The sequence below is a fragment of the Capricornis sumatraensis genome, chromosome 22, assembly GCF_032405125.1.
Source record: "Capricornis sumatraensis isolate serow.1 chromosome 22, serow.2, whole genome shotgun sequence".
Taxonomy (NCBI): Eukaryota; Metazoa; Chordata; class Mammalia; order Artiodactyla; family Bovidae; genus Capricornis; species Capricornis sumatraensis.
Window position 1 is genome coordinate 32,024,496 of NC_091090.1, and position 25,362 is coordinate 32,049,857.

Consider the following 25,362-nt stretch of genomic DNA (forward strand, 5'->3'; position numbering starts at 1 on the left):
CGCCCCCACGGTAACAAAGGCTGGCCCGGGAAGGCAAAAGCGTGGGGAGGAGCGGCAGGAGATGGGAAGGGCGGGCCCGGCTCCGAGCAGCTGCCGCTTCCTCCCGAAGTCCCTCGAGGGGTCTGAGTCACGGGCCGCCGCCCCGGGTTGGCTAGCTGGGGGTGGGGGTCTGGACACCTGGGTTGTCCAGGGTTACCGGGCGGCAGCCGCGTGAGAGGCCCTGGGGAAGGACCGCGGAGTGCCGGGGATCGCGGCGGGAAAAGAGGAGTCCCGGGGCCGAGGCCCCACGCGGGGGACCCGGGGAGCGAGGCTCCGCCCCCGTGCCCGGCTCCGCCCAGCGCCCCCTTCCCTCTCCCCATTGTCCTCAGACAAAGCGGCGGCCGCCCCCCGCTCGGCCCCCGGGTCTGTCTCCGTCCCTCCCCTTCTCCTCCCTTCCCCCCCGCGCCCCCCCACCTCCTGCCCCGGATCTCCCTCTATCCCTCTCTCCTCCTCTTCCTCTCCTCCTCTCTCCGGACGTCAGGCTCCTTCGCACCCCCTCCCCCGGGAGCCCCGCGGCATGTGAGTTGACCCAGGGGCTTCAGACTTGGGCAGGGGGTGTCCCCTCCCTTCCGTCCCGGGCGCGGACCTCGGGCTGTCTCTCCTCTCTTTGTGCCGAGATTGCCCGTCAGTGCGGTCATAGCCGGGTGGGGACGGCTGGCGGGGTCGGGGTTCCATGAGCGCCGAGACCCCGGCGCGAGACTGGCCGGCTCCGGAGAGAAGCGGTGTGGAGCCGGCGCTCCGTACGCCTGAGGCGCTCGCTCGCCCGGGACCCCGGGGCATCGCCGGTGGCGGAGGCCGGCGGCGGGACCCGGACCGGGTTAGGGTTGGTGGGGGGTGGACGCCAGGGTTCTGGGAACGAGCTGGCAGCTCCGATCGCCGGGTTCCGAAAGTCCCCGGGGGAGGGTATTTCCCCTGGCCCGCCCCGGGGCGGAGTGCAGGGCGGAGGGGTGGGGGCTGGGGGGTCTGAGAGGCGTGGCTCAAGCGGAGCTGGAAGGGGAGCCCGGACCTCCCGGGCCCGCGCTGAGACTCGCCGGGCTACAGCCGCCGAGCTCCCTCGCCCCTCTGCCCCCGATTCCCCCTTCTCCCCTGGACCTGTCCACTCTCCGCCCTCCCACCTTCCCGACACCCCTTCAGGTCCCACTGCCCCCTCTCCGCCGGGGATCCCGCTGACCTCGCTTCCCACTCCCGCCGCTCCTGAGGTAGCGGTCAGGCAACCTCGCTCGGATCCTGCCCCGCTGACCCCCAGCCTCTCTTCTCTCTTCTCCCTCGTGCCAACTTCTTTCGTTTTTCCCTCTCCTCACAACCTGGGGACTGTCTCTGATGCCCAGTAACGTGTACCCACAAATCTGACTCCTGTGTCTTTGCCCTGAATCTCCACTGTTCCTCTCGACCCACCTCCCCCAACCCCATCACCCGGCTCTTAGTTTCCTCTTCACTTTCTCAGGTTTTCCCCTTTCTCTGCCCGCCTCCGCCGCCCCCTTTCCCACTGCCCTCACCCTCAGCAACTCTGTGACCCACCTCTCCCCCTGCTTCCTCTCCCCCAGCCCCATTCTCACCTCCTGGGCCCCTCTGGAGCCTCTCCTTCCTGTTCTCTGCCCCCCCAGCGTTCCCCCACCCTCCCCAAGGCGACCATGGCCACCATCCCAGACTGGAAGCTACAGCTGCTAGCCCGGCGCCGGCAGGAAGAGGCAGCCGTTCGCGGCCGTGAGACGGCAGAGCGGGAGCGGCTGTCGCAGATGCCAGCCTGGAAGCGGGGCCTTCTGGAGCGCCGCCGGGCCAAGCTTGGTCTGTCTCCTGGGGAGCCTAGCCCTGCGCCTGGGACTACGGAGGCTGGACCTCCAAACCCAGACGAGTCTGCTGTCCTCCTGGAGGCCATTGGGCCTGTGCACCAGAACCGATTTATCCGGCAAGAGCGCCAGCAGCAGCAGCAGCAGCAGCAACAGCAGCGGAGTGAAGAGCTACTCACGGACAAACGGCCTGGACCTTTGGAGACCCGGGGGCGGAGACCCAGCCCCGGGGAGACACGGGATCCCAGCCCCAAGGGAAGAGAGTCCAGGGAAGAGCGGCTCAGTCCCAGCGAGGCCAGAGAGAAGAGGCTGGGGATAGGGGGAGCTCGAGAGTCGAGCCCCAGGCCTTTGGAGTCTCGGGACTGGAGGCAGAGCCCAGGAGAGGCTGGAGACAGGAGCTCCAGACTGTCAGAGGTGCGGAAATGGAGGCTGAGCCCTGGAGAAACTACTGAGCGGAGTTTGAGACTGGCAGAGCCCCGAGAACAAAGCCCCAGGATAACAGAGGTGGTGGACAGTAAACGGAGCCCTGAAGAGTCTGACAACCAGAAGCTGGGCCTGACAGACTCCCATAAATGGAGGCCTGACCCCAGAGAGTCTCCGGGACAGAGTTTGGGACAACTGGAGGCATCAGAGTGGAGGCCGAGTTCAGGAGAAGAAAGAAAAGACTGCTCAGAGGAATGGGGGAGAAAAGACGAGAGGCCGATTCCAAGAATGGACCCAGAAGGGACCACAGCGTCGTCGGAGACCCCAACAAGGGAGGCTCCAGACAGTCGCTCTGCAGGACCAGAGGGAGCGGAAGAAAGGCCCAGCCCCGTAGAGGATGGCGAGAGGGGCCTGCGGCCGCCGGAAGGATGGAAATGGACCCTGAACTCTGGGAAGGCCCGAGACTGGACACCCAGGGACACAGAGCCTCAGCCCCAGAAACCAGACACTCCAGAGTCTGTCGAGAAGCACGTGGGTCCTTTGGGTGCAGAGGCTGAGAAGGAGGAGGCGGGCGCTCAGAGCAGGCCTCTGGGCGCCCTGCAGGACCGCTGCTCTGCGCCCTCCCCCCTCTCCCCAGAGGACGCCGGGACTGGAGCCTCTAGACGGCAGGAAGAGGAAGCAGGGGAACTCCGGCCCCCACCCGCAGCCCCTCTGTCTCCCCCACCCCCAGCCCCACCTGCCCCCCAGTCCCTTGGGGATCCCCTCATGAGCCGGCTCTTCTACGGGGTGAAGGCAGGGCCAGGGGTGGGGGCCCCCCGCCGCAGCGGACACACCTTCACAGTCAACCCCCGGCGGTCCGCGCCCCCTGCAGCCCCCGCCACTCCAGCTGCCCCAGCCACAGCTGACACGGCGGTCCCTGGGGCTGGGAAGAAGCGGTACCCGACTGCCGAGGAGATCTTGGTTCTGGGGGGCTACCTCCGCCTCAGCCGCAGCTGCCTTGTCAAGGGGTCCCCTGAAAGGCGCCACAAACAGGTAGGGAGCAGCCAACCCAGACTTCTTGGCCAGCCCCCCATCACTGCTCTGTGGACTCCTGTCTCTCTCCCTTCTTTTATACCTCTGTATCCTTGTCTTCATCTATTCTTGTTCATTCCTGCTGCCACCCTTCCTCCCCTGAACACACACCCTTCCTTCTTGTGGCCCTTCTTTTCCATTCATTTCCCAGCCCAAGGAGCCTGCTCCGCAATCAGGCTCGCTGTCCTGGGTGTGTCTCTCTCAGGGTGTGCCCAGGCTCCTCACTCTTCTCTCCCTCAGGCTCTGAGTTCACCCCCCCATGCTTTCCATTCCCGAGTCTCTGACCCAGCCCAGCCCATCTGGGTGGGAGACCAGAGTTGAGGCCACAGCCTGGAATCTATGCGGGCAGGGTCTGCAGGGCAAAAGTGGGCAAAAGAATGCTGGGGTAGGAAGCCTGGGGAGGCAGAGGGGTTCGGGTTTTAGGGAGAAATGGCAGGGAGAAGCGAGTGGAAGAACATCTCACAGACCCAAGGAAGGGGGGAGTGGGGACATCCTAGCATAGTTGGGGAGGGGAGTGGAACAGGGGCTAGCCAAGGAGCAGAGAGAAGGCTTTTGAACCCCGAGTCTGCCCCATGGGAGAGATGCACACAGAGGCCATTTGAAGTGGGTGACCTCGGGGTTGCACACCCCCAGCTGGGCCACGGCTTCAGACAGTGCTCCCTTCTCTCTTGGGACAAGAAAAGCCTTCTCCTCTTCCAAAATACTCCCCGCCCCACCACTCCCTCCCAGTCCTTCCTCCCTGGGCGTCCCCTCCCTCTCCAGAACTGGCTCAGCAGTTGGTTTTCCCCTTTCTTCCTGGCCTCTCCCTCCTCTTGGGGTAGAAAGAAAGAGAAGTGAATTTGGAGGCACTGTGCTGAGAGCAGAGAGCACAATGGGAGTCGAGGGCAGGGTGAGGGACTGGGGCCAGCAGAAGGTCAGAGGTTAAACTGGAAAAAAGGCAGTGCAGGGAAGTTGGAAACAGCCAAGCTGACTTCTTACCCTGGCGCTGGCCCAACTCCTGCCCCATACACCAGTTTCCAGCTTGAAAATCTCCAAGGAAAGAGAAGTTCTGTATCTAACATCTCCAGCCCTCATCCCGTGTGTGTCATCCTCAGGTTGTTTTTCGTGTCCCCGGTGTCAGTGGGAAAGCACAAAGGTCGGGAGTCACTGGAGACCCCAGTTCATCTTCACATGAAGCTTAAGCTCCCATCCCAGAGCCGTGGACCCTGGGTCTGTCCTGAGCTGACTGCTAGGTGACCCCTTTGCCTCTGGGCTGGGCAAGGAACTAGGTCAGGAATAACCAGGGTGAGATGTTCAGAGAAGTCACTTCCTACCATAGAGGCTGTCTTGTGCCTCTGGGGAGGAACAAAGAGGGGAAGACATGAAGTCTGGGGCCCAAAGGCTGGGGACTGAGTGCAGGGCAGGACCTGTGAGAGTGAGGGAGGTCCTAGGTCCTAGGTCAGGGAGCTAGGGAGCCGGAAGCAGATCGCCCAAACAGGAAGCCTGGGGTGGGGGCCGGAAGGCTGGTGGGGCTGAGTGGCGAACATGGGGCCACGGGCCTGGCCAGAACTGTGCTCAGGATGTGGTGAGAGAATAAGGAAGCAGCTGCTTCGGGTGGGGGTGGGGAAGAAGCAGTGCAGAGCTCTCTGGGCCCAGACACTTTCCCCTCAGCTCTCCCTGAGGCCTTCTCCTCTCTCCCAGCACCCTGCTCATCAGGGACGGGCATGTCCAGCCCTGCCTATCAGATCAGGGATAGGAGGACCCTGCCATCTAACACTGTCCCCCTTTCCCTAAATAACTCCTGTTTGCAGGCTAATTCCATCAAAGGTCTCCCTGCCACCGGGAAAGAAGCCCCAGCCCTGCCACGGAGCCCAGGGATTGGGCCATGGCCCGTGCCCTTCCCCAGAGGCCCCTCTGGCTGGGAGGTCAGCCCCTCCTCTCCCCAGCCCCCTCGTGACCTTATATAGCTGATGAGAGAGGAGTGAGTCACTCCCACCCCCCCCAACACACACACCCCATGAAGGCTGTGCATTCCTGAGAAGCCCAGTCAGAAGTTGGGGGGGTGGTGAGAGAAGCAGGGTTGGGGGAGAGACAAACATGGTCAGAGAGCAAATAAAATGGCTCCTTTTGCCAGAGCGGTAATAAACTATAGAGCTCGTTATCTCAAAAGGTGACATGAAAAGAAAACAGAAGTGGGTTCCCAGAAGTTTGGGTAAACCTGTCAGCAGGAGAAGTGGTTCCTTTGGAGAAGTTAGGATATGAGGGGTCTGGTTCCTGTCACTCAACTGTACCAGCTGGCTGTTCCACAGACGCGGACTGGGGGTAGACCGTGTGCAGGCTGGCCTGCACCCTCCCCCCCTCCGCCCAGCAAGAGTGTTCCCCCAGGGTTGGTCTGCTGGGATGCCATCTGACGTCTGGATGAATGGAGCCTTCCTTACCCACTGAAGCAACTTCCATGCTTCTATTGACAGCATCAAAAATAAGTAACCAAATATGTAAATCCTCTGATAGGTTAGGGCTTCCCTGGTGGTTCAAAAGGTAAAGAATCTGCCTGCAATGCAGGAGACCTGGGTTCAATCCCTGGGTCGGGAAGATCCCCTGGAGAAGGAAATGGCAACCGACTCTAGTATTCTTGCCTGGAAAATTCCATGGACAGAGGAGCCTGGTGGGTTACAGTCCATGGGGTCCCAGAGAGTTGGATACGACTGAGCGACTTTCTTTTTGTAGGTTAGGTTAGAAGGTGGTTAAGTGATTATGGGAAATAATTAGGACAGGGACAAATGGAACTTTGAGGGCCAGATGGTGGGAGGAGCAAATACGACTTTATAATAGCATGATCCAAAGGGAGGGAGCCACAGCGATATTTGGGGGAAGAGTATTCTAAGCTGAGGGAACAGCCAGTGCAAAGCCCCTGAGGTAAGAATGCCTGGGGTGAGCCTGGAGGAATTCACAGCCCATGTGGCTGGAGTGGAGGAGGGTGCACAGTGTTGAGTGGGGAGGGGCACGTTGGAGCCCCTCCTAGGCCTTGGCCAGGTTCTGGCTTTTGTTCCCAGAGAGGTGGGCCCATGCCAGGTTTGGACCTAGAGAGTGACACACACGTCTCTGAGTTCTCGCTTCCGATGGGGACCCAAGTGTTAGCAACCACCTGTCCAGCCACCATCCGGGTTACTCTCTTCTCATATGCCAGTTGATGGAGAGATTCGGGGATGCAGGGCCCCCAATCCCCAGGTTCCCCAACGGATGCTGGAGAAGGCCCGAGGAGATCCTCTGGACCTTTCCGAGCAGTTCACATGGAATCCTGTTTGTCTCCTTAATCGCTTTGGCTCCTAGAGTTAATCCCACCCTGCCCCTTCCCCGTGAGCTTCTTAGGAGGGCAGAGGGGAAGGGTAAAAAGGTGGTGAGAACAGCTGGGGCTCGCCGGCTCTTGCTCCAGTATGTTTCCGAGGATTTTCTGCCCCCTCCAGATTCCTTCTGGTCGCCTGTCTCTGTCACTGCACGTCCCTTCTGGTGCAATCTCCACCCCCGTCCTGTGTTTGCCTGGACTTTCCTCTCTGCCCTGTCACCTCCCCCGCAGCTACCGCTTTCAGGGACTTGGGCTTATCATCTCAATGGGTTTTGGGTCCTCTGGCTTTTCTACTGGTCTCCGCTCCCCTGTCAGAGCCAAGACCCTTTCCTGGGGGCTTACTTCAGCTGCAGGAGAGGAGTGTGTAAAAAGGTGGGAAGGGCTGGTGTTCAGGGTCCTGGGTTCTGCCCCAAACAGTAAGGGACCAAGGCTCTGGAAACCAATGTGCCTGACTTGGCTTTTGCCTGTGACCCCCTCCCAGCCAGCTCCTTCCTGCCCAGGAAACTCAGCTCTCACCTCCCCTGGAGAGCCCCCCGATTGCTCCCAGGGTGCCCAAAGACTCAGTTCTGATCACAGGACTTATATCCAGGTTTTTAATTTCTCTTTACCTTTCCACTTCCCACACTCCAAATGCAGAAGCCTTGATCCTGGGTTCCTCACTCCTGCTACCCAGGCCCCTGCCGAAGCTCAGGCCAAAGTCAATGTTTTTTCAAACGATATGACTGAAGAGGGGAAATCTGGGATTGGCCAGCGAGTAGCGAGTACTGAAAGGAAAACTGGCTTCCAGAGTGGCCGGGGCGGGCAAAGTCAGCGAGTCGTGCCCAAACCCAGGCCCCACTCCCTGTGGTCCTGCACCTGTTACCCTGCGGTCTGACCTCGCCTCCTCCCTGCTTTCTCGCCCACCCTCAGCTCAAGATCTCCTTCAGCGAGACAGCCCTGGAGACCACGTATCAGTATCCCTCGGAGAGTTCGGTGCTAGAAGAGCTGGGCCCGGAGCCTGAGGCCCCCAGCGCCCCCAGTCCCCCAGCGGCCCAAGCCGACGACGAAGAGGAGGAGGAGGAGCTGCTGTTGCTGCAGCCAGAGCTTCAGGGCGGGCTGCGCACCAAGGCCCTGATAGTGGGTGAGCGCAGACTTCGCCGGCCCGTTGGCGCCGCCTGCTGGTCTGAGCGGGCACTGCAGTTCAGGAGGAAGGGGGATTTAATGTTGGCGCTTGGTAGGAGCTTGGCGGGGACTCTAGCCCTACAGCTCCTTTAGTTCAGTTCGGTTCAGTCTCTCAGCCGTGTCCGACTCTTTGGGATCCCATGGACTGGCCTCCCTGTCCATCACCAACTCCCTGAGTTCACTCAAACTCATGTCCATTGAGTCGGTGATGCCATCCAACCATCTCATCTGTCGTCCCCTTCTCCCACCTTCAATCTTTCCCAGCATCAGGGTCTTTTCAGATGAGTCAGTTCTTCAGATCAGGTGGCCAAAGTATTGGAGTTTCAGCTTCAACGTCAGTCCTTCCAATGAATATTCAGGACTGATTCCTTTAGGATGGACTGGTTGGATCTTCTTGCAGTCAAAAGGACTCTCAAGAGTTTTCTCCAACACCACAGTTCAAAAGCATCAATTCTTCGGTGCTCAGCTTTCTTTATAGTCCAACTTTCACATCCATACATGACTACTGGAAAAACCATAGCCTCGACTAGATGGACCGTTGTTGGCAAAGTAATGTCTCTGCTTTTTAATATGCTGTCTAGGTTGGTCATAGCTTTTCTTCCAAGGAGCAAGCATCTTTTAATTTCATGGCTGCAGTCACCATCTGCAGTGATTTTGGAGCTCCAAAAAATAAAGTCTGTCACTGTTTCCACTGTTTCCCCATCTATTTGCCATGATCTGATGGGACTAGATGCCATGATCTTAATTTTCTGAATGTTGAGCTTTAAGCCAACTTTTTCACTCTCCTCTTTCACAGTTCCTTTTAACAGATGGGAAAACTGAGGTCCTGAGAAGCAAAGGGCACATAAGATCTCCACATTTCTAAACCAGGACTCTTTCTGAGCACTACAGTGTAGTTAACACAGGATTTGGATCAGACAGGCCTGAGTTTGAATTCCATCTTGTCTCTTACTTTGTGGTGTTACCTCAGGGTAACTGCTTGACCTCTGGCCTCAGTTTATTATTTTTGAAATGAGGTTAATAATAACCACCTCTTGGAATTGTTGAGAGGGTTAAGAACTTTTGGGGAAGCACTTAGGAACTACAGCTGGACATTGAATAACTTAACCTCTCCTGGGGTTATTGCAAGATTAAACAAGTTATGAGAATGGCTGGCAGAGAATCCAGGCTAAATGAAATGAGTGATCCTGCTGTTACTAGTAGTAGCAAGAGGCACTCAGGATGTGAGAGATGTTATAAGATTTTCTGCATGCCAACTGGCCTTCAGTGTGGGGAGTGGGTGGGGAGGCGGGAGGCGGAGACCCTCTCTCATCCTCTATCCTTGCTGCCTCCTCTCGCACAGATGAGTCTTGCCGGAGGTGACCCTCTTCCAACACGGAGATATACCTCCCTCCTTCCTGGAACTGAAGATTCTGGAGCCCAGAAGGTTCAGAGCAGACAGACAGAGACCCTCAACATGAGCCTGGCAGGGAAGGGCAACCAGCATCTTTCACCTCACTTTCCTCTTCCTGTTTCTGGGGGCAGAGGCAACCGCTCAGTTTCCACCCTCCTCAGACACGCTGGTGCCTCCTAGGTGATCCTAGACCCCCATCCAGTCCTGGGGAGGAGCACAGAGCTCACAGGGCGGGGTTAGAGATGGAGCACCCTTGCCATCTCCATGGGCAGGGTACGCTCTCCTTGACTCCTTCCTGCCCCCTGGAGGCTCCCCCATCTCCCTGGGAGACCCAGCCCCCACTGCATTTCCAGCACCTCTCCCTCCTGTTCCTAGGTCCCTGCCCCTTTGTTTACAGCTCCTGCTGCTTCTCTTGACTACAGCCTGGTTTACAGCCCCCCACCCCCACCATCCCCAGCCCCACCTGCCAAAGTCCTGGGTTTACAAGCCACGCCTACTTGCGTGTCCACATAGAATCCTCTTCCCTGTCCCCTGAAGTCCCCGCACTGGGGGGACCCGGGGTATGGCTTCCTCCACTTTTGCTCAGTATTCCCGTGTCTCACTTTCCCCGAAGAGGGAAGGCTGGGAATCTTGACTCTGTATCCCCCTCTAATTATTTAATTCTGTTCCTCCTGGTGGTTCACAATTGAATTGAATTGCGAGGAGGGTGTGAGGTGAGTCATGAGGGACCTCAGCTCTCTTCCCCCCGTGTCTCCTTCCTTCTCAATTGCCTGGGTTTTTGTTTTTTGTTTTTATTTTCTGTAATAAAATGGAGCTCTCTCCGACTCTCCTGCTGCTTCTCTTTCTTTTGAAAAAGGGAATGGGGGTAGGGGGGGATGGAGTGGGTTCTGGGTTCCTCATTCCAGGCCTCTCTCACCTTCCTACTAGCCATAAAGAGGAAGCAGCCGTGGCTGTGGGAGGGGAAAATATGACAGGGACCCGGAAGCTCAGCACTGACCGTGGAGAGTGGGTTCTGGGAGAACCTGGCACTGGTCTCTCCAAGGACCAACAGGAGAGGGACTGGGGAGTTTTTGTTGTTGCTTTGGTTTGGTTTTGTTCTTGCTGTGCCTCTCAGTTTTCGGCATCTCAGTTCCCCAAGCAGGGACTCATCCTGGGCCTCCATGATGAAATCATCAAATCTTAACCACTAGACCACCAGGGAACTCCCTGTTTTGTTTTCTCTCTTTTTTAAAAAAATTAAATTAAAAATTTTTTGGACTTCCCTGGTGGTCTGGTGGTTAAGAATCCGCCTGCCAATGCAGGGGGCACAGGTTTGATCCCTGCTCCAGAAGATGCCTGCTGCAGGGCAACTAGGCTGGTGTACCACAAATACTGAGCCCGGGTACCTAGAGTCCATGCTCTGAAACGAGGAAAGCCACCACAGTGAGAAGCCCTCCTGCCCACCTCAGCAAAGAGTAGCCCCCACTTGCTGCAACTAGAGAAAGTTCATGCACATTGAAGACCCAGTGCAGCCAAAAATAAATAAACTATTTTAAATGATTTGAAAATAATTTTTTAAATTATTATTTTTTTAAGTCTAGGGCTGGTTTGAGGAAGGACAGTTGGATCATCCACCACACTGGACATACCATGATAACAAACAGTCGGCTGGGTTCACTGCAGCATCCCCATGCCTGGCACCTGATAGACACACACAATTATCTTCAGAATGAATGAACGAATGAGCAGATGAAAGGAGATAAAAATTTGGAAGCAAAGGACACTCTGAACTGAAAGATTCTGGTATCCAGAAGCCTAGTGCAAGGCAAGCAGCCAGAGAGTGTATGATTAGAAGTGGCTAGCTAATCCAGGGGATTTTACTCCAAGACTCAAGACTGTAAGTAATAAATCTCTTGAAACTGCTGCAAAATAGTACAGAGGGGCAGATTTCTGAAAAGGGTCTTCTCTGATAGACAACTGGTTTTACATTCCTAAAGTTTTAAGAACCATAGATAATTCATGGCTTTGTGGCCCAACTATAGTTGGCACTGGGACACTTTCCTGTTTCACTGAATTTGTATCTTCTACGTGTGGAATATTTACATTTTACTTATCAGATTTTTTTTCCAGTTCTCCATGCTAATAAAGATATGGCAGATATAGTCCTATCACTAGAGGAAGGTCCTCCTTTATTAAAAACAAAATGTATTAGAAAAATTGATCTTAAACACATGCCAGATATGTTCCCAGCAAGGGAATAAGCAAGGTGTCAAAAGAATAAGCCACTTCAGAGAGGGTGTGAGTATGGAGGGAGAGTACTCACATTAGTAGCTAATTAGGTAAAGACCCTAATTAGTTTTGACCCAGGAAAGCAGAAGTAAGAAGGTCTGAGATGCCAGGGGTGTTCACAGTCCATTTCAGAAACAGAAAACAGTGCACTCATGACGTCAATGATGTGGAACTACTTGTGGCTGTTAGTTGGAATAACAAATGTTTAGTTTCCCAACACAGTGTCAGATAAATCCAATTAATTGTAAAATTATGAAGCAGAACCAGAGGCCAGACAGCAGTCAAGCAACAAGTTCTGCGTATTTAAAATTAAGCAGACACCAGTGACTTTCTCAAGCTGTTAGCAAAAGAAAAAAAAAGCAGAATACAATTTGCATATTTCTTAGTTTGCAGATCTTTTAAAATAACATTATGAGATAGCACCAAGAAAAGAGGGTACCTTTGCTTTTTCTCCACATCTTGAGTTTTCATCTGCCTGGAGTCCTTGATTAAGCCTAACCTGTATTCACTTCTTGCAGAAGGTCCTAGCAAAGGTCACTCCTAATTAGTTGATCTGTAACAAGCATGGACCTGATCTTCTAATTTGAATGCCCCACCCCACAAGCACCCACAACACACCTTGCATTATTTTTGGCTCCATATAACTTAGTATTTTATATTTTTATGTATCTTGTCTCTGTCAGGCTGGTCCCCACCCCCAACCCTCTGCCACTGTAAATTCAGTAAGCGATTTGTTTCTGATTTGTTCCTTGCTATATCCCTGGGTACTAAAACTGCGCCTGGCCCACACTGAAAGTGTTGGTCGCTCAGTTATGTCCGACTCTTTGTGACCCCATGGACTGTAGTAGGCCAGGTTCCTCTGCCCATAGAATTCTCCAGGCAAGAATACTGGAGTGAGCTACCATTTACTCCTCCAAGGGGGTCTTCCCCACCCAGGGATAGAACCTAGGTCTCCTGCATTGTAGGCAGATTCTTTCCTACCTGAGCCACCGGGCACTTTGCTGCTGCTGCTGCTAAGTCGCTTCAGTCGTGCCTGACTGTGTGACCCCATAGAGGGCAGCCCACCAGGCTCCCCCATCCCTGGGATTCTCCAGGCAAGAACACTGGAGTGGGTTGCCATTTCCTTCTCCAATGCATGAAAGTGAAAAGTGAAAGTGAAGTTGCTCAGTCGTGTCCGACTCTTCGCGACCCCATGGACTGCAGCCTACCAGGCTCCTCCATCCATGGGATTTCCCAGGCAAGAGTACTGGAGTGGGGTGCCATTACCCACCTGAGCCACCAGGCACTTTAGGTTCTTAATATAGTTGAATGAAATGAATGGGTGTAATACTCACGAATGATCAACAGAGGGCAACAGAAATTCAGTAGGGGAAGAAATGAAAATGTTTTATTCCGAGCTTCGCGTACAATTACGCGAGATTTGAACTCGCTCGGCCACCGTAGTGCATAGGCCGGAAAAGAGCAGCCACTTCCGGCCTCAGCGGTCCAGGAAGATTGTTTTGGACTATCGGAAACCGAACCCCTCGGTTCTCAGGCAGCTCCATTCCGGAGCAGAGGCTCCATCCTGGAGCTCTAGGCCCCCGACCCGCCCGGCCGCCGACGTGGCAGCTGGAGACACTTTCAGGGCCGGGAATAGGGAGCGTGTTGTCGCCATGGCGACACCGGCGGGGCTGGAGCGCTGGGTGCAAGACGAGCTGCACTCGGTACTGGGACTGAGCGAGCGGCACGTGGCCCAGTTCTTGATCGGTACCGCGCAGCGCTGTGCCTCGGCAGAGGAGTTCGTGCAGCGCTTGCGAGACACCGATACCCTGGACCTCAGTGGGCCGGCCCGGGACTTCGCCCTGAGACTCTGGAACAAGGTGCTGGGAGAGGCGGGACCGGGCGTGGGAGCGGCGGGAAAGTGGGTGGAGCAGGGGAGGGGCCCCCAGGTTACTTGTCCAACGGAGTTTGGACTCACTTGGGCTAACTGTCCAACGGAGAATTAAGCTCAGTTTGCAAGCAGTTATCACTTTCGGGCTGGACGACCACTTTCGTGGAGAAGATTGAGGAGGGCTTAAGGGTTGACTCATTGGAAAAGACTCTGATGCTGGGAGGGATTGGGTGGGGGCAGGAGAAGAAGGGGACGACAGAGGATGAGATGGCTGGATGGCATCACGGACTCAATGGACGTGAGTCTGAGTGAACTCCGGGAGTTGGTGATGGACAGGGAGGCCTGGCGTGCTGCGATTCATGGGGTCGCAAAGAGTCGGACATGACTGAGCGACTGAACTGAACTGAACTGAACTGAACTAAGGGTCTACAGAGCAGTGTTTCTCAAACAGGTTTAGGATTCATCCACGGCTTTTTGTTAAAATGAGGATTCCGATTCGGTAGGTCTGGGATGGTTTCTTCGTTTCTTCATTTCTAACAAATCTTGTAAGTTTTCGGGTGATGCTGGGTGTTGCCCACCCTTCGAAGAGTGAGTCTATAGAAGAGATGTGTGGGCAGTGTTGTGGGAGGGTAGAAGTGGTGTGGCTGTGATCGAGAAAAGCAGGCCCAAAGATTATCTGGAGTTTGTTGGGTAAAGAAAGGGGAAGAGTAAAGGTGTAATGGTGAGCTCCTGGAAGGCAAGACTGTGATTTTTGTCTTTGTATTCATACCACCTAATTGTACCCTGCAGAACAAGAGCTCAGAAATTATACAGTAAGACTAAAAGTGTTGAACTTGTTCATGGCAGATAACTTGGTGTGGCTGTCCCATTTGCACTTGGTGAAAGATGAGAATGTACTTGATGTGAGGGTAGGAGCTCTGTGTTAATCCGTTCACCAGGGTATCTCTGGAGGCCGGTACAGTGCCGGCCCATGACAGGGCTCTGCAAAACAATCTGGACAATCCTTGTCCAGTCCTTGGGTAGGAATGACTTAGTCATCGGGAAGAACAGAGGCTGAGCAGTTGAGAATTGAGTGTGAGAATGTAAAGTCCATGAGGGCAGGAAGTTTTGTCTCTTTACCCCTATATCTCTAGTACCTAGCAGGGGGTGCACGGGATAGGCTTAGAAACTGAGAGACCCCATTTGGGCTGATGGACATGGTGTGAAGCCTTGGGGAAGAGATAGAATGACAGCTGGTTTAAGATCAGTTACTCCTTAAATTAGGAACTGGGCAGAGTAGGTGGGCAGAGATCAGGAGTTGCTTACATCCCCTTGACTTCTCTCTCTCCCGACAGGTCCCACGGAAGGCAGTGGTGGAAAAGCCAGCTCGGGCAGCCGAGCGAGAGGCCCGAGCCCTGCTGGAAAAGAACCGCTCTTATATGTTGTTGGAGGACAGTGAGGAGAGCAGCGAGGAGACTGTGGGCAGGGCTGGGAGCAGTGTCCAGAAGAAGCGGAAAAAACGGAAACACCTCAGGAAGAAACGTGAGGAGGAAGAGGAAGACGACGAGGAGGAACAAGTTTCTGAGAAAGGAAAGAGGAAGACAGGGTAAGTCAGAAGTAGGGGGCGAGAGGGTGATGGGACAGGAAGCCTCTGAGTGCCCTCAGTTAATCCTCCGGGCTGGGCTGCAGGGAGAAGAAAAAGCAGACAGAAAAGCCGGAGTCGGAGGATGAGTGGGAGCGGACAGAGCGAGAGCGCCTTCAGGACCTGGAGGAACGCGATGCATTCGCTGAGCGGGTTCGGCGGCGGGACAAGGATCGGACTCGCAATGTCCTGGAGCGGTCAGACAAGAAGGTGCATTGGAGCAGCACGTTCCATCAGTCCTCAGGCAGACCCCTGGATCCGATCTGAGGTTGGGTGTGACCGCAGATAGTGATCTCTGGGAAGACAAGGGGCCGCCTCCAGTAGTCTGGTCATCTCTTTGGGCTAAGGTGGCTCTCTGCTGAACCTGTAACCACAGAGATTCCTCAGTGAAGGGGGTACATTTCTTTGTGCTAGGGAACATCTGAGTGATCCTTGTGATTCTAGACAGGAATGGCTGTGGGCACGGGGACTTTGACCACTCTTGCCTTCTCCTAGGCTTACGAAGAGGCTCAGAAGCGCCTCAAGATGGCTGAGGAAGACCGGAAAGCCATGGTGAGTCCCTGTGCCCAGGAAGACAAAGGGAAAGGCTTCCTGATGGAGTGGTTAGGGTAGGGAGGAAACATGCAGAGGAGGTGTGGTGGGGCTGTTGGGTCTCTGGTTGAGGCGCCAGCTAAGGATAGACTTAAACTGTAGTGGGAAGGAAGTGGCCCAGAAACCCTCTGACTCCTTAGGATCAGATCAGACAGTATGTTAGTGAGGGAAGTATTTCCCTGTTCCTGGGACTTAAAGAGGTGTACTCAAAAGGCAGCTGGAAGGTCAAGGGGCTGGCTGGAGGACAGGGGCAGGGCAGGGTCATACTGCCCAGGGATGTGCTGACCGCTGAGCTTGTGCACACCATCTCCCGGTACCTTCCTATCGTCTAATCCCTCCGTTTCCCCACCCCACCTCCCCCTCCCCCGGGCTTTGTGATCACCCACTGATTTTCAGAGTTGGTCTTCTCACTGTACAGGGACTGGGCCCTTACGATTCATGCCCTAGACTTGTTACCGGGGAGCCTCGGTAGGGTTGCAGTTTTCTGAAGGCCTGGACTTCCCATGTCAGTCACGCTTAGATTTCCCCCAAAGAATTTCGGGACTCTTGGTGTCTTAACAATGCCTTAGTGGCCATCGGGTCTCCCCGATGTATCCATCTCAGGTTACACCCCAGAAAGTGACTGTAGCCAGAGACTTCTGAGATGTCTCTTGGTGCTGATGTAGTATTTTTACTTGCTTGAACTTTTCTTTCCTTTTTCAATTATGAAAATCTTCATAATTTACACAAACAGGAAAGTTGCAAGAATAGCATAACAACATCCATCCAGGCTTTTAGGATTAAAAAATTGCTAATACCACGTGCAGTATTTTCAATGTTTGTGTAAATGGCAGCTTTTTGGTCCTTTCTGAACCATATGAAAGTTTTAGACATTGTGGCATTTTATCCCATCAGCACGTCCCTGGTGCCTGTAGACATTCTCACACATTGCACTGTCATAGCCGAGAAGAGGAGTCTCATGTATCAGCTAAGAGTCTGCCCACAATAAGATTTCTTCAATTATCCCAAAATGTCTTTAATAACTGCTTTTCCAAACTGGAATCCAGTCACGTTTCATGCGTTGCATTTGAGTGTGAGGTCTTTTCAGTTTGTTTCATTTTCCCCTTCTCTCTTTCTTTCTGTCTTATCTTGTATGGCATGTCCTACATTCTGGATTTATCTGATCTGTATCTTGTGGTGTTAAGTTCTGTCCCAGTGCTTACTTTAAAGTGGAAATTGGGTCTTGCAGCTCTCTTAGACTCAGATTAAACAGCTGTAGCAGCAGCGCCTCTTGGGTGGTGGTGTGTACATCCCATGGTGGGGCGAGGGGCGGGTACTGTCCAGCGGTGTGCCTGTCAGGCTGAAGGAGAATTTGATTGTGGTACTCAGATCAGGTCATGAGCATAAACTCCGTTTTAGTGTATCATGGAACAAAAAACCAAGCAATTAAGTATTGAGCTGGCCAAAAAGTTCATTGGCATTTTTTCCATAAGATGTTACAGAAAAGCTGGAATGAACTCTTTGGTCAACCCGATACACTTGGCCCCCGAGGGGAGGGCCCCTGGCAGATTTTGAGTGTCTCAGTTGTTTTCAGTTGCAGACCTCTGCCTCCACATCGTCATGTTTTCTCCCTTTACACTGAGTCGAACGAAATAGCGAGGGTAGAATAGAAAATACGCACATAATCATCCTGGTGAGTCGATGTTGGCAAAGATGGTGAGGCTGCCTGGAAAGACCGTCCGGGCTGCTGGCAGGCAGCGTGTGGGCCCTATGTCGGGCTCCTCGTTAGGCTGTTCAGTGAAAAGGGAAGGGCGGTGGAGGTCACATCTTTAGGTTCCCCGGGCCGGCCTGCCCAGGAGGTTGTGCCTCTTAGGGGGACAGGGGGAAGGGGTCACTCTTCTAGCGAGGGGAGGCTCTGACTGCCCTGGCCTGACCCAGGTCCCTGAGCTGAGGAAGAAATCCCGCCGAGAGTACCTGGCCAAGCGGGAGCGAGAGAAGCTGGAAGACCTGGAGGCCGAGCTGGCGGACGAGGAGTTCCTCTTCGGGGACGTGGAGCTGAGCCGACACGAGCGCCGGGAGCTCAGGTACAAGCGGCGTGTGCGGGATCTGGCCCGGGAGTACCGGGCGGCTGGGGAGCAGGAGAAGCTGGAGGCCACCAATCGCTACCACATGCCCGAGGAGACCCGAGGACAGGTGAGGCGAGGGGTCGCCGCTCCGGCCCAGGTGCCCGAGCGGAGGGGAGGGAAGGCTTCGGGGACTAGGGTGGCGGCTTGGCGGGCCCTCTCTTGTCTTGCCTTTCTCTGTGGCAGTAGCAGCTGGGGAGGGGGCGCTGGGCAGAGAGGGCAGCTCGGTCTCCATGTCCCCCTGTCTCCATGTCCCCCTGTCTCCGTAGCCTGCACGCGCGGTAGATCTAGTGGAGGAGGAGTCCGGCGCCCCTGGGGAGGAGCAGCGGCGCTGGGAGGAGGCCCGGCTCGGGGCAGCATCCCTGAAGTTTGGGGCCCGAGATGCTGCCTCCCAGGAGCCCAAGTATCAGCTGGTGCTGGAGGAGGAGGAGACCATTGAGTTTGTCCGGGCCACTCAGCTCCAGGGCGATGAGGTGAGGGTGGGGGGCACAGGGACGTCCTGAGGAGGCCGGCGCCGGCCCTGATGCTCACGGCCCTCTCCCTCCTCCTTAGGAGCCGTCGCCCCCGCCCGCCCCCACTCAGGCCCAGCAGAAGGAGTCCATCCAGGCCGTGCGCCGCAGCCTTCCTGTGTTCCCGTTCCGCGAGGAGCTCCTGGCCGCTATTGCGAACCATCAGGTCCTCATCATCGAAGGCGAGACGGGCTCCGGCAAGACCACCCAGGTCCCACAGTACCTCTTTGAGGAGGTACGGCAGCCACGCCCTCAGTTGCCACTGACCCGAAGCTGTGCTGGCAGCTCCTTGTCGTGGGGTTTTATGTCATTGCTTTCCATTTTCGTCTCACTCCCTTAGTCTTTTCTGCTCAGTGGTGAGGGTCTTCAAAGGAAGGACCACACCCTTTTCCCGTTTCTGTTCTCACTTCCTGCCACGGGGTCCATGCCTGGGGGGCGCGCTGTGCCTTTGAGGCGGCAGGAGGTGGAGATGGATAGATGGCACGTGGGTGTGATCGCGACCCCGCGCTCCACCAGCCTGGCCTCTGCAGGGCCAGGCAATGAGGACTGAAAAGACCTCGCCTGCTTTTATGCCTTCCTTTGTTCCCCTTGCTTTGGGGTCTGCCCGGCCGGTCAGTCCTTTTTCAGCTCACATCTCGCAGAGCCCTGAACCTGATGACCCAACAGGCTGGGACTGCCAGGGCTGGGTGAGGACCCTTTGGGAGCTCCAGGTCTGCCATCCTATCTGTTGATCTTTGTCTGGTTTTCGGCTTCTGTCTGTTCCTCCGTTCCTGCTGCCCTGGCCTGCATTTCCAGCTTCTCTGAATTGCATGTTTAGCAAAGGGAAAGCCTCCTCTTTATTCTTGTCCTGCAGGGTTACACAAGGAAGGGTATGAAGATCGCCTGTACCCAGCCCCGGCGAGTGGCAGCCATGAGTGTGGCTGCCCGAGTGGCCCGGGAGATGGGTGTGAAGCTTGGCAATGAGGTGAGACCTGTGGCGACTGAGGGTTGCGGGGAGCCCTTCGGGTCTGGGATTCAGCCCCTGCCCGTCCAGGTGCTCGCCCTTGTCCCCTGGCCCTCCCTCCCAGGAGCACCAGCCCAACTGTCCATCACTCCCGGACCCCTCAACAGGTCGGCTACAGCATCCGCTTCGAGGACTGCACGTCAGAGCGAACCGTCCTGCGCTACATGACGGATGGGATGCTTCTCCGGGAGTTCCTCTCTGAGCCTGACCTTGCGAGTTACAGGTCTGCACAGCTCCCCCAGCTCCCACGGCCACCCTCGCCTCCCTCCCGTCTGCTGCTCTCCCGACCTTCAGCACCTTTATCCTTTCACCTCTGGCTTTTCTCTCCTTCCTTCCCACCCTGTTTTCTCACTTCCAACAGCCAGTTTGGCCATTGTCTTCCTTTCTGACTTACCCACCGGTTCGTGAATCTTTATGGTTTTAACCGACCTAGCACTGAGATGGGCCCAGAGAGTCAGGGTTAGATCGTGGGTGCTGTTGTCTGCGCAGGCTGGGATATGCTGTAGACTCACAAGCCCGCTGCTTCTCTGACTTGCTGTTGTCTGTCTTAACTGGGATGACTGGCCTCTCCTTGGAGCCCCCTCCTCCCACATTCACCCTTTGGCTCTTTTCTTCTGTTTCTCTCCTCTGGGGGCCTCAGTGTCCCACCCCTCCCCGGCTCACTGCTGCCCCCGTTCCTTCCCCAGCGTGGTGATGGTGGATGAGGCCCACGAACGGACCCTGCACACAGACATTCTCTTTGGCTTGATCAAGGATGTTGCGCGGTTCCGACCTGAGCTCAAGGTCCTGGTGGCTTCAGCCACACTGGACACGGCCCGCTTTTCCACCTTCTTCGATGACGCCCCCATCTTCCGAATCCCTGGACGCAGGTTTCCAGTTGACATCTTCTACACCAAGGTGCCCCCCTCAGGGAGGGCGGGCTTAAGTGTGAAGGCAGCAGAGCCTTGGGGGAGATTGGCCTTGGAGGGAAGGAAGGGATGAGAGTCCTGAGGGGAACCGGGATGAAGTGTATGTCGAGCTGGGAGGAGAGGAAGGGGTTTGCTGGAGCAGGTGGCCCTCCCATGACTCCGCGTCCTCCTGCCCAGGCTCCGGAGGCGGACTACCTGGAGGCCTGTGTGGTGTCCGTGCTGCAGATCCACGTGACTCAGCCCCCCGGGGACATCCTAGTGTTCCTGACAGGACAGGTGCGATGTGGGGCAGGGCTGCTGTACGTATCCCGGGGAAGACTGGGCTGGCGGGTCGGCCCTGCGTGACTCTGGGTCCTGTGCTGCTCTCCCCACCCAAATCCAGGAGGAGATCGAGGCTGCCTGCGAGATGCTCCAGGATCGCTGCCGCCGCCTGGGCTCCAAGATCCGGGAGCTCCTGGTGCTGCCCATTTATGCCAACCTGCCTTCTGACATGCAGGCGCGGATCTTCCAGCCCACGCCCCCAGGGGCACGGAAGGTCAGTTGGAGAAGCCCACGTTCATCATCCCCTATGGTTTGCACAGTTAGTGGAGAAAAGGAAAGAATGCCCATGCCCTGTGCAAGGTGTGTCCTGGGCACAGCTGCGAGGCTGGGTGGCAGTCAGCCAGCCCCTCACTGCTGGCGCTGGAGTGAGAGGGTGACAATGGCAAGGACAGAGAGGTAGTCAAATGCATGGTCCAGAAAGTGAGTGTGGCAGAGATGCAATGAGAAGGGAGGGTCTGGGTGTGCCAGGAGGCAGGATTTGAACTGGATCTTTAAAGAAGATGCTGGGGGAGTATCAGAGGAAAGCCTAAGGGGTGTTTGAGGTCAGAGTAATCTAGCAGGCTTAGTGGAAGGCTCACATGGCAAAGTAAAGGGATGGTGGCTAGAGAGAGCCTTTGATGGCAGGAGGAAGAGTGTGGACTTCAGACCAGTGAGTGGTCATCAAAGGACTGTGAGCAAAGATGTAACTTTCCACAAATATTTACAGAGCTCCTCCCACTTTCCAGGAACTGTTCTAAGGGATGAGGATACAGTGATGAACTAAACAAAGTCTCTAGCCTCAGGGAGTTTAGACTAACAGAGGTTAGGAAATAACACATAAATACATAATGTCAATTTGTGACAAAGGCTCTGAAGAAGTACAGTGCACATCCAGGGGAGTCGTGGTGGTGGGGAAAGAATGGCAGGAAGGTATTTTCCTTAGGGTGTAGGAACACCCCATCTGATGAGGTGAGAGTGAAGCTGGAGCTGCAGCCTGGCAAGGGAGGGTGCCAGGCTGACATCTAATCCGGAAGAAGAGTGCGCCAAGTGGAGGGAATCGCGCACTGGGAGGATGGGTGTGAGGGCAGGGGTGGAGCAAGGAGCCCAGGTGCTCAGAGATGAGATCAGAAGGGTAGCCAGGGGCTGGAGAACTTGGGGCCTAAAAGAGCTTGGCTGTGATTGTCAGGTAGGAAGGTAACCACTGAAGGATGCAGGCAGTGATGTAAGAGGCTCACATTTTAAAAGGACCATTCTGGATGCCACATAACCAGGGGCAGGAGTAGAGCAGCGAGACTCATCAGGGGGTTTATTTTAGGAACTAACATAGGAAGGTGATTATGAAAGCAACAGTGGGAAAGATGGGGCAGGAGCCTAACACCCTCAACTCCCATCTCTGAAAAAAACTCCCTGAACCCTCTTCCTTTCCTTTCCTTGTTGTGCCCTGCTTATTCCCACGTCTCTCTCCCCTCTCTGCTGGTCTGTTCCCCTCTCTTGACCTTGGCCACAGATCGCTTCAGCTCCTGCTCCTTTGCCCCCGTTTGTCCACTCCTTATCTTCCAGAAATGACTTTTTCTGGGTAACTAGGTGGGTGGAGTTTCTGGGTGACCCCACATCCTCTCATTCAGGTGGTTGTGGCAACCAATATTGCTGAGACCTCGCTCACCATTGAGGGCATCATTTACGTGCTGGATCCAGGGTTCTGTAAGCAGAAGAGCTACAACCCCCGCACAGGCATGGAATCGCTCACTGTCACACCCTGCAGCAAGGTGGGCCTGGGCTGGAGTGGGTTCTCCATGGGGCGAGGGGGACAACAGGCCAACTCAGAAGCAGTGGGGATGGCTCAGCAGGGGGTTAGTGGTCCATACCCACAGCCCCCAGATTTCTTGCAGAAATACCGCCCTTTCTCTTTTCCATCACCAGACTGTCAATGGGCCTGACAAACGGTCCTTTCTTTCCAGGCCTCTGCCAATCAGCGAGCTGGCCGGGCGGGTCGGGTGGCTGCAGGGAAGTGCTTCCGCCTGTATACTGCCTGGGCTTACCAGCACGAGCTGGAGGAAACCACGGTGCCCGAGATTCAGAGGACCAGCCTGGGCAATGTCGTGTTGCTGCTCAAGAGCTTAGGTGACTGGGCTCCCCAGTCCTCTGAGAGGGGAGGGTGGGGTTGCCATCACTGGTCACGCGAAGGACTCTGTCCTAACCCCGCTCATCCTTTTCCAGGGATCCATGACCTAATGCACTTTGATTTCCTGGACCCGCCGCCATATGAGACCCTGCTGCTGGCTCTGGAGCAGCTCTATGCGCTAGGAGCCCTCAACCACCTTGGGGAGCTCACCACGGTGAGGTGGAAGGGCAGTGGGCTGGGGTGACCCCTCGAGGGGCGGGGGGACACCTGAAGGAGTGGCCTCAACTCTCTTTCCTCTCCTTAGTCTGGTCGAAAGATGGCAGAGCTGCCTGTGGACCCCATGCTGTCTAAAATGATCCTGGCCTCTGAGAAGTAAGCCCTGGACTCAGCCGGGCCCCTGGCACACACACTGGCCATGCCTGCTTCTGTCTCTGGGGCCATCTTTGTATGCTTCCTTTTTCTCTCCACCACATTACTCTTTAACCAATAACAAGTTGTTGGATAACTCTTATTGCCCTTTTGAGGTCCACAAGACACCATCCTGTCTTTGGTTATGATATCAAATGGGTGAGATAGCCAAGAATGTAGCATGAAGAAAATTGGAACTTTTTATCTGTGAGGGGTGCTGAGGGAGGGCTGGCTTGGAGACTTACTCTCTCCTCCAGTTTCTGACTAGAGCATTTAGATGCAGCTGTGGCGGGACCACTTTGTAATGCCATACCTTGGCTGTGGTTGAAGTTAAAGGCATTACATGAACTTAAAGGAACTGCTGTAATGCACACCTTCTTCCTGCAGAACCCTCATGACCTTTTCCTGCCCCTGCCTCCCTGCACGTCTCTCCTGTTGCTGTTTTATCTACAGCCTGACCTCACCTCCTGGACCCCCATCCTGCGCCCCTGCCACCAGAAGCAGTCTACGCTGATTTGTAGCCATCAGCCCAGCCTGCAGCCCCTGCGTGAGGACATCCATCACACCGCAGTCCCTTTCCTGTTCACCAAGTCTGTTCCTCTGTCTTGCTTTGAGCTCTCATGTTTCTCCCTTCCTGCCCCAGGTACAGCTGTTCAGAGGAGATCCTGACAGTGGCTGCCATGCTCTCTGTCAACAACTCCATCTTCTACCGACCTAAGGACAAGGTCGTCCATGCTGACAATGCTCGGGTCAACTTCTTCCTCCCTGGTGGGGACCACCTGGTTCTGCTGAATGTTTATACACAGGTCCCTGGGCTTGGGTGAATGGGAATGAGGAGGGCACAGGGGACTCTGGTCCTGCTATATAAACTTAACACCCCCTTTTCCCCTCCCCTCTCTTCACAGTGGGCTGAGAGTGGTTACTCTTCCCAGTGGTGCTATGAGAACTTTGTTCAGTTCAGATCCATGCGCCGAGCCCGGGATGTGCGGGAGCAGCTGGAAGGGCTCTTGGAACGTGTGGAAGTTGGTCTCAGTTCCTGCCAAGGGGACTACATCCGTGTCCGAAAGGTCAGCATTTCCTTAGTCTAGTCTCCTGCAGTCCACCCATTATCTCCTGAGGAGCAAGCTTGTCTGGGGCCAGCGACCTGAGAACGTGCCCCTTTCCCTGGGTAAGGTGGGTTCCCCTTGTGCTTTCTTCTTGGGGCACTGGAGGTTCTTACCTTCCTAGTTCTCCCAAAGTGAAGTGAAGTGAAAACCTGCACTAAAAAGGTAGCGAGTGCTGAGGGTCCCTGGATACTGGCCTTTCCCCTTGACTTCCTTTCCCGCCTGCTTCTAGGCCATCACTGCTGGCTACTTCTACCACACAGCACGGTTGACTCGCAGCGGCTACCGCACAGTCAAACAGCAGCAGACAGTGTTCATTCATCCCAACTCTTCCCTCTTTGAGGAACAGCCACGCTGGCTGCTCTACCATGAACTTGTCTTGACCACCAAAGAGTTCATGAGACAGGTGAGGGCACCTTGGCCTGCCCAGGCAGGTGGCTTGTGTGGGAGATGGTATTCTGGCATGCGAAAAACCCAGGTTCAGGTTGCTGGGACTGGCAGAGAAAGAGGAGAGCAACTTGGTTTAAGGTAGGATAAGACAGAAAGGCATCCATTCTAAAGCTGTCTCAGCATCCGTTAAGATCTAACTGTTCATTCACTAAGTGCTGAATGCATTGTCTCGGTGCTTCAGGGGCTGCCGTGATAATAATGGTGAAAGCAGCAGGTGTGGCCTTTGTCCTGAGTGTATTTTAGTCGTTAGGTTCAGGCTTTTGTTTAGGGTTAGCTTACTTGTGCTCTTGAACAACATATAACAGAGTGTTGAGATCTAGAGTATTAGAGCCAGATACCCATTTCCCTTGCCCTGCAGACGAAGGGAAAAGGAGAACCTTTTTAAAAATCACACACATCTCAGAATCTAGGATGGACAAGAGAATCTTGCTGATTTTCTCTCCTCCTGCAGGTATTGGAGATTGAGAGCAGTTGGCTTCTCGAAGTGGCGCCCCACTATTACAAGGCCAAGGAGTTAGAAGATCCCCATGCTAAGAAAATGCCCAAAAAAATAGGCAAGACACGGGAAGAGCTAGGGTGAAGAGCAGGGGACAGAACAATCAGAACCTAACACCAGCTCCTTTTCCTTCTGTACCTTATTTAATATCTATTAATAAAAATATTTTTAGAGTAAAGCTATGGGGAACTTTTTTTTTTGGCCACTTGGCTTGTGGGATCTTAGTTCCCCAACCAGGGATTGAATCCTTGCCCTCCGCAGTGAAAAGTGTGGAGTCCTAACCCCTGGACCACCAGGTAAATTCCATGGTGAACTTTTGAGATTCAGAAAAAAGTGACATGGAAATTGGATCTCATATATTCATGTAGATTTTATTATTTACAAGTTAAATTACACAGCAGCTTTACATAGCATG

General features: G+C 55.0%; 2 protein-coding genes across 2 annotated transcripts; both read left to right on the forward strand.

The window, feature by feature from the left end:
- The first annotated feature begins 1,107 nt into the window (after positions 1-1,107).
- PPP1R18 (protein phosphatase 1 regulatory subunit 18) lies at positions 1,108-9,953 on the forward strand. Its single transcript, XM_068960458.1, has 3 exons — positions 1,108-3,281; positions 7,552-7,762; positions 9,146-9,953. Exons 1-3 carry the CDS (start codon positions 1,671-1,673, stop codon positions 9,163-9,165), a joined length of 1,842 nt encoding a protein of 613 aa, XP_068816559.1. The 5' UTR covers positions 1,108-1,670; the 3' UTR covers positions 9,166-9,953.
- Positions 9,954-13,010: 3,057 nt separating this feature from the next.
- On the forward strand, positions 13,011-25,065 carry DHX16 (DEAH-box helicase 16). The gene is made up of 20 exons (XM_068961174.1): positions 13,011-13,323; positions 14,669-14,919; positions 15,003-15,165; positions 15,451-15,507; positions 17,464-17,718; positions 17,918-18,121; positions 18,201-18,392; positions 19,011-19,121; positions 19,268-19,383; positions 19,847-20,057; positions 20,246-20,344; positions 20,451-20,603; positions 21,994-22,134; positions 22,327-22,489; positions 22,586-22,704; positions 22,795-22,862; positions 23,542-23,704; positions 23,804-23,965; positions 24,234-24,407; positions 24,903-25,065. The coding sequence occupies exons 1-20, from the start codon at positions 13,117-13,119 to the stop codon at positions 25,029-25,031; spliced, it is 3,138 nt and encodes a 1,045-aa protein (XP_068817275.1). The 5' UTR covers positions 13,011-13,116; the 3' UTR covers positions 25,032-25,065.
- Positions 25,066-25,362: the final 297 nt, after the last annotated feature.